Source organism: Capra hircus, chromosome 29, assembly GCF_001704415.2.
Source record: "Capra hircus breed San Clemente chromosome 29, ASM170441v1, whole genome shotgun sequence".
Lineage (NCBI taxonomy): Eukaryota > Metazoa > Chordata > Mammalia > Artiodactyla > Bovidae > Capra > Capra hircus.
Window position 1 is genome coordinate 25,902,280 of NC_030836.1, and position 8,863 is coordinate 25,911,142.

At 38.8% G+C, this 8,863-nt stretch overlaps 1 protein-coding gene across 1 annotated transcript; it reads right to left on the reverse strand.

Annotated features, from left to right (window-relative positions):
• On the reverse strand, positions 1,831–2,778 carry LOC102187653 (olfactory receptor 6M1-like). The gene has a single exon (XM_013975792.2). The coding sequence runs from the start codon at positions 2,776–2,778 to the stop codon at positions 1,831–1,833; it is 948 nt and encodes a 315-aa protein (XP_013831246.2).

Genomic DNA, 8,863 nt, shown 5'->3' on the forward strand with positions numbered 1-8,863 from the left:
CCAGAGGCTTTAGGGGAGAAAGAACTCATTTCCTGGCTTTTTTCCAGCTTTTGAAGGTGCATTCTTTGACTTATGGCTCCTTCCTCCATCTTCAAAGCCATCAGCACAGCATCTTCAAATCTCTGCTTCCACGATCACATGACCTTCTTTTGTGTGGTAAAATCTCCTCTCTGGTCTCTCATATAATGATGCTTGTGATTCCAGTTAGTACCCATCTGGGCAATCCGGCATCCTCTCCCTATTTCAAGTTCTTATTCACTTTTACAAAGTGCAAAATCCCTTTTACTTATGTGCTCTGTGTGTTACATTTGCAGATATCAGGTATTAGGGGTTCTTTGGGGTTCATCATTCATTCAGCCTACCACAAGATATTTGGAAAAAAATCTGATAATACAGAGATCAATTAAGCACCCCCCCTCCCTGCCCCCAAGCTGGAGAGATATTTAAACAGAAGAGAGTATCTGCCTTGTGTTTTTCAAAGGATTTCTAGATCCTGATTCTAGCTGCTTTGCAGACCTTGCTATTTTTTACCTCCTAGGGGTTTATTAGGTATTCTTATTATAATAAATACCCATTTTACTTAAGCTCGCTTGGTCACTTTTCCCCATTTGTTTTCCCCCAACCAGGTGAATTCTAGGATATTAATTCTTCTGTAGATGATGACCACATTGGACAGTTGCCACAGACGATCAGTCTAGAGTGTCCGTTACTGCCCCTGAATAATTGGTTTTCCTTTCAGTCCGTCGCTTTTCAAAATCTGTTCTCACTCATCCTGATGCTTCTTGGTCTGCAGGTTTTCTAGATAATAAGGACTGGCAGGGAATGCTCTTATTTCAGAAAAAGTGGATAACCTCCATGTTAACTTGTTTCCCATCTTAACTGTCTTCCCATTTAATATTTCATGCTGTAAGGAAGTGCTGAAGTAGGCTGGCATTCACAAATATCTGCACACACATAGTCAAAACCTGTGATGTAGTTTGGGGCAAGATGCTCAGTGAATTTCAGTTTTCTCATCCGTAAAATGGAGATAAGAATATCTGATTTTCAAGGTTAAGAGGATTAAATGATACATACATATATATATATATACACACACATTTAAGTACACTGTACAACACTGAGATATGTTATTCTTCTTCCTTGTTTTGTTATTGTTTTTCACAATTATCTGCAGTATTTGGCTGAGAGGGATGAAGCCAGTAGTCTTGCAAATGATGAAATGTCCAGTTACAAGAGTTCACTCTTAATTACATGTGGTTTCATCTCTTAAACTATTTCAGTTAAGTTTATTTTAACAAAAAGGAAAAGCACAAGCTGTATTCCCCACTTTACAGAAGGAAATGAAGCTCAGAGAAGCTGTGTTACCTGCTTAAAAAAACATATTAGGATCAGGCTTAAAATTCAGGTTTTCTGACCCTGGTTAGTATTTTTCTTTAATCAATGATATTCTGTGTATGAGACAGTCCAGTAATAGAGTTCAGAGCATGTTTATTTTTCTCTGTGGCTGAATTACCTCCTTTAGACCTTGACTTTGCATCCGACGTGGCTGGACGTTTTTCATTTCTTCTTACACACCTTTGATTTTACGGTCTTCAAGAATACTTTGCTCCACATTGTGTCCAAGATTTTAAAGTGTCATTTTGCCTTTTTAAAAAAAATATTTATTTATTTATTTATTAGGCGTTAGGCATGTAGGATCTTTAGTTACAGCACGTGGGATCTGGTTCTCTGACCAGAGATCCAACCAGGCCCCCTGCATTGGGAGCACAGAGTCTTAGCCACTGGACCACCAGGCAAGTCCTGAAAGCGTCATTTTTAGGAAAAAAACTTTCAAGGTTTCCTGTGCAATGAGGATATAATTTTGTTGACTGCATCTCTGAAAACATCTTTTACAGTTTCATTCCTTAGACTATAAATGAAAGGGTTCAGAAGAGGGGTCACCATTATAGTGAAGACAGCAGTCTCTTTATCAAATTCCAGGGAATGACTCTGACTGGGTCTCACATACATGAAGATGTTGCTCCCGTAGGCAATAGAAACGACAGTGATGTGAGAAGCGCAGGTGGAAAAGGCTGTCTGACGCCCTTGGGCCGAGGGGATGCGCAGGATGGTCGAGATGATGTAGGTGTAGGACACGGTGGTGATCACCAGCGAGGTGAGGAGGATGAGAGAAGACAAGAGGAAGTTTATCATCTCAATAAAATGAGTGTCTATGCAGGCCACCTGCAGCAGAGGGGCGATGTCACAGAAGAAGTGATGAATCTCCTTATGGCAGAAGGGCAGCCTGGACACCACAATAGTTGGGCAGAGCACCGACAGGAAGGCCCCCACCCAGCAGCCCAGAACCAGCAGGAGACACAGCCTGCTGTTCATGACGATGGTGTAGCGCAGGGGGTTACAGATGGCCACATGGCGGTCAAAGGACATCACCACCAGCAGGATGAACTCCACGGTCCCCAGGATGAAGAAGAAGTATGTTTGGCTGATGCAGCCTGCAAGAGATATGGTCTTCCTGTCCTTGAGGAGAAAGGATAACAGTTTTGGGGTAACTGAGCTAGTGTAAGAAATGTCCAGCAGTGACAAATTACTGAGGAAGAAGTACATTGGGGTTTGGAGGCGACTATCAGCCCATATTAGGGAAATGATGACACCATTTCCAGTCAGAGTGAGCAGGTACGTAAACAAGAGGGCCACGAAGAGGAAAATCTGAAGTTTCTGGAGAGCAGGGAAGGCAGTCAGGATGAACTCGGTCACCGTGGTCTGATTCTGCACATCCATTGAGTGCAGAGCAAGGTGGGCAGCATGTCTCTGAAAAAATAATAAAATATAAAGATGAAATTCAACTTAAACTATCAACTGTCAATATCATTGCTAAGATGCAGTAGAAGAAGATCTGAACGAAGAGTTGAGGGCGATTTGTTTTCCTTCTCTTTGTAACCCCATTAAAGGGAGGACCTTGGATCAATGCCTTGAGTTCCCTAAACTCAGTATTCTCATAGTAAAAATTTTTGTTGAATAGAATTTTTTTTGTGATTCCATAAAATTTAGTCTTCATGACTTTATTCTTGTTTTATACAAATCTTCCATTTTTCATTTTCATTTTTCCTAATGCTATTTTCCCAGCTAAATTCTGTGCCTCCTTAGCTGAGAATCCAATGAATGAACTTGAAAAATGGAAAAAAGAAGTGTTAATAAAACTAAGTTGCTTTTTTCAAAGTTATTTCAATGTTTCAGGCATTGTTTAAATCAAAGAGCAGAGACAGTGAAAACTAGACAGTCAAATGAAAGGGGACTTGTTTCTGTCTCTCCTTTTTTTCATTCGCAATATTTTGTTGGGTATCAAGTTGTACCCAAGTTACTTTGCTGAAATAGTAGTTGATCTCTCCATCAGGCTGCATAGGTTTTCTTCATTTTTATTTTCTATAATGATATAAATTTTTATGTTTACGCTGTTATACAACAAGTAGGTCAATGGTCTGTGTTTCATAATTTGCAAGTGATTTCATATATTTTGAAAAATTGTTTTTGGGAAAATGGTCAATGTGGTTCTTTTTTGTTCCCTGCAATGTTATATCCATGACAACATCCAGAAGAATAACAAAATTTCCCCTCCCATTTCCCAAACGATTCATTTTTTTAAAATTAAAATTTATTTATTCATTCTTTGGCTGTGCGGGGTCCTCGTTGCTGTGTGGGTTTTTCCCTACTTGCAGCGAGTGGGGGCTGCTCTCTAGTGTGGTGTGTGGTGACTTCTCTTGTTGTAGAGCACAGGCTCTGGGGTGTGTGGGCTTCAGCAATTGTGCTGCACGGGCTCATTTCTCTGCAGTGAGATCTGTGTTGATCTGAAGTTCAATCCCAGGGATTGAACCCACGTGTCCTGCGTTGGCAGGTGGATTCTTTACCAATGAGCCACCAGGGAAGCCCCCTTGCCTCCAACTGATTCTTTTTTTTTTTTTTTTACAAGGTTTCTTAATATAACTTTTTTTTTGAGATTTAAAATTTTTTCTTCTGTTTTATGTTATAGGTTCTCTCACTCATCTCTTATATTCTTTTCAGCCATTTGAAGATCATGTTTGTTATTAATAGTAGTTCAAGTACGAATACAGATGGTATTTGAATCACTCACTTTTATCTCTGGAGACTGCTCAACTTTGTTGAATATCTACTGTACAGAATGCAGTTACCTACTGTCATTTGTTGTATTATTTTGTGAGTATTCCTTAAGTATCAAGTTAAAACAAGATACTCATGAACCCTGGGCTGGATTCTTTCTGGGTTTGGAACCCACCTGGTTCCTCTTTAAAGGAGGTCACTTTCCTCGGACTCTATCTGGTGTAAGTAACTTCTAGACACTGCCTTTTGACTTAAAGACAGGGTTTTTTTTTTTTTTTTTTTCTGGTGCACAAATTTCCATTTGAAAAGTTGGCTGTGACTTTGTGGTCCTGTAGGAAACTATTCTATTCAACTCTCCTTTATCCCTCACTTCTATGCATCCTTCTTATTTTAATAGCAAGTGTTTTGTCTTCACCGTCTCTGTTCTAGCCAGGAAATATTGGTTTCTTAGAATTTTTAACTTTTCTAGGTTGGTGAATAAACTCCTTTACAAATGCATACTTGTTTCTGTTAATCTCAGATTAATTTTTGAACGTAATAGGATTTGAACAACTTGACTTGCTGTTGAACTAATAGGAGAGCTCATTTACTTTTTCTTAATCCTGGGCTCCAATTTCCACATCTATAAAAAAGAATATTGATCATCTACATTTTCCTTCCAGTCTAGATAACAACTTTTGTTTTCCATAAAGGCAGTCACAGTCTCTATTTAAGATCCCGTTCTTTGGGTACAAGCCCCATTCATTTATTTATTAAATAAATAAAACAGCACGGTGGAGCTCCCTGCTTAAGCACGAGAGTGCAGCTGTTTGAGATTAAACTCAGAAGCCTGCATTTTCATGTACCAAATACAGATTTTACCATAATCTATACCTTTCTGACGGAGAAGGCAATGGCACCCCACTCCAGTACTCTTGCCTGGAAAATCCCATGGATGGAGGAGCCTGGAAGGCTGCAGTCCATGGGGCTGATAAGGGTCGGACACTACTGAGCGACTTCACTTTCACGTTTCACTTTCATGCATTGGAGAAGGAAATGGCAGCCCACTCCAGTGTTCTTGCCTGGAGAGTCCCAGGGACAGGGGAGCCTGGTGGGCTGCCATCTGTGGGGTCGCACAGAATAGGACACGACTGAGGTGACTTAGCAGCAGTGGCATACCTTCCTGATGTGTATCACCTTTTCTCTAGTTGTAAGTGTAGGATCCTTGTAGTTCTAGAAAACTGATTGCTGCCACATTAATGCTGGATATGGGGAAGGGACCCAAAATCAGTGAGTCTGATAGATCTGATCTTTCAGGGTTTAGAGGCAGGGAGCAACGTGAGAAGGTAATAGCCTAGGATAAAAGAGAGCAGTTTACAATTGCAAAGTCCATTATTCCATTTCTTCGAATAACCTTCCAAATTGTTATAAGGCAGTTTTTTCACCTTCTTTTAGGTTATCAGAAGTCTTCAAAGGGTCTCACCCATTGACACAGGGTCTTGGTACCAGAAGGAACTCTTTCTACCACAAAATATTCTAATATTCACTCCTCCCCTACTGCTCCTGCATCCAGATGATAAGTTTCCGAACTATTTACTAAAGCGAGAAATAGTTTCTGGGTGAACCAGTGTCCCATCACTTCATGGGAAATAGATGGGGAAACAGTGGAAACAGTGTCAGACTTTATTTTTTTGGCCTCCAAAATCACTGCAGATGGTGATTGCAGCCATGAAATTAAAAGACACTTACCCCTTGGAAGGAAAGTTATGACCAACCTAGATGGCATATTGAAAAGCAGAGACATTACTTTGCCAACAAAGGTCCGTCTAGTCAAGGATATGGTTTTTCCTGTGGTCATGTATGGATGTGAGAGTTGGACTGTGAAGAAAGCTGAGTTCCAAAGAATTGATGCTTTTGAACTGTGGTGTTGGAGAAGACTCTTGAGAGTCCCTTGGACTGCAAGGAGATCCAACCAGTCCATCCTAAAGGAGATCAGCCCTGGGTGTTCATTGGAAGGACTGATGCTGAAGCTGAAACTCCAATAGTTTTGCCACCTCATGTGAAGAGTTGACTCATTGGAAAAGACCCTGATGCTGGGAGGGATTGGGGGCAGGAGGAGAAGAGGACGACCGAGGATGAGATGGCTGGATGGCATCACCGAATCGATGGATGTGAGTTTGAGTGAACTCCGGGAGTTGGTGATGGACAGGGAGGCCTGGCGTGCTGTGATCCATGGGGTCACAAAGAGTCGGACACGACTGGCGACTGAACTGAACTGAACTGAACTGAATCAGTGTTAATGTTATTGAGGTTTAGTACACTAGTAGAATTGAGCACACTTTGTAGAGAAGTAGACATGCTTTGATAGCACCTTTCATTTCTAGGTCACCATCTTCATCACCAACAACACTGGGTATTGATAAGCATCATAGCAGAATACTGTGGGTTCTCCTGAAGTTGCCTGTCATCTGTTCTACTGTTTCTTCCATTTGTCTATTTCACCACTGCCATAATGTTTTCCAATTGCCTGTATAGTCTTTGATGACCCTGATATGGGCTTGAATTCCCTTTTATTGTAAAATGTGAATAACTTGGTATCTTTAAAGCATTATGCCATTCTTCAACAATAAAAATATGAGATGTTCAAACACAGAGTTGATATTTGCCATGATTGCCATAGGATTACGTAACTATGGAAAAACAGATCTTTATATTCTGTTGTATTTTGGTCAAATAAACTTCTATGAGAAAAACTAAAGATATAGCATTGCTCTCATTTTTGGGATCTCTCAAGTTCACGATATTAAAGAAAACCCGGGTTTGTGTTAGCTTTGTCTTGATGATCTCTCTGCCCTTAGGATCCCATCATGTCCAGGAGGAACGATTCTGGACCATGACAACCTGTGTATAACAATTTAGTTACAACCTTGCCAAATGAAGATTTTCTTTTGGGGACCATTTTTGTCATTACCATTTCTGTGGATTGTTGCAAAACTGCATAGAATTGCACATTTCAAGAATCCAATTCAGTCAGAAACTTGTGGAATGACGGAAAAAGCCTAGTAGGTATCAAAATTGGAGAACCTGTGTTATATTTTTTATTTAGCCACGGAGAGCTTCGAGATCTTTCATAAGACTCTTTCATAAGCAGCCCGAGTCTTATTTTCCTCCTCTCTAGACTGAGTTATAGTCCTAATGGCAGATTGATAGTCCTAACACAGGATATATCACAGTGATTTATACATACATTGTGTTCAACAGATATTTAAGAAGACAGTGTTGGGGAAGGATGAACAGAAAAGGACTAAGATGTGGAGGGGGGGCGGATGGGGAGATCTGTGCTGCTCAGGAAAACATGAAAAAGTTTATTTGTAGCTGAGGGATATTAAACACATGAGCTTACATAATCATGGGAAAGCTATCACCTTTGACTTCTGTCATAAGTAATTTTTTTGGCAAAGTAGTAATTGGAATTTAACTCATAAAATATATATATAAACAAATTTACTAAGCCGTAGATGCTTAAAATACAAATATGGATAAATGCATAATAAAATATACTTACATCTTCTTGAGTGTAGAACTTGTGGCATTTTCTTCATTCAATTATCAAAAATTTTGTCTTTGTTCTTATGCCTTCCATCCATTATTCTTTAAATTTTTTTATTGCTTTGATTTTGAATTCCATATAAATCTCTCTGTCTTACTTGGAAATGTTTCCCCATATAATACACATCCCTTTTCTCAAAAACACACCAAATGGTTATTCAGTTTTTGCTAAACTACATCATCTGCTTCATTTGAATGAAAAAGTGTCTTTTTATAAGCTCTGATTACTTTCTTCAGTTTTTTTAAATTCTTATAGAAAAGTCTAAGTTTTGACTTGTACTAAGTCCAAGCATTATCTTATCACTTAATCTCTTTTTAATTCACATATTCGGTATCACATTTTTGCCAAAATGGTGAAATGATGACTTTGATAATGACTCAGAAAGTTAGACCCAGTGAATTAAGAGCAGGTCTTCTGACTTCTGGTTTATACTTCTGACATAAAGATTGAAAGACTTTCTTCCCAAATCTCCCAAATTTCAGATCTTATTTTTCAATATAGAAAGGTAATAACCTGACAATTTGGTTAATTTCTGTATCTTCTGTGGATCTATTCAGAAACTTGGAATTATTCAAAACCAAAGGGCATATGAGATAGTCTGGTGCTAAAATATCCCGCCCTACCTCTGTCGTCTAGTGATGCGAAGCTCTCTATTTCCGGAGGCATCTCATTCTGCTTTACTGGTTTTGGTTGTTAGAAAAAACTTATATTTTCATTCACTGAACTATCTTTCTAAATTTTCATCACTTTGTTTAGTCACTCCTGTTCATTCAGCTGGCATATTGAGACTTGATTTTAGACATATCCACCTTATTTGCTTTCTTTAGGAAATGATGTCTTGTGATTTGAAGTGATTACAACTAGAAGAACTGTGATATTTAAAGATTTTTAAAAATTTACCATTAGAAGTTTGGCTTAGAATGGCTCTTGGGATTCTGGCATTAAAAAAGTTAATTATTATTATTGCAATCTTGGGATATTATAACTGAAGTTACTAATCACAGAAAGTTAAAGTCTCTTGAGAGACTCTCTTGGGTGCCTATTTTATTTATCTAAAGAAAAACTTAAACATCTGATTTAAAGTTTCAGTGAACTAGATACTTGGAAAACTTAAAAAATATTTATAATGTATTTAACAAATTTTAAGATGCTTGTCAAAAT

What these genes read in the sequence shown, in the direction of transcription:
- LOC102187653 (XM_013975792.2), bottom strand. Translation starts at nt 2,778, where the DNA reads ATGGATGTGCAGAATCAGACCACGGTGACCGAGTTCATCCTGACTGCC.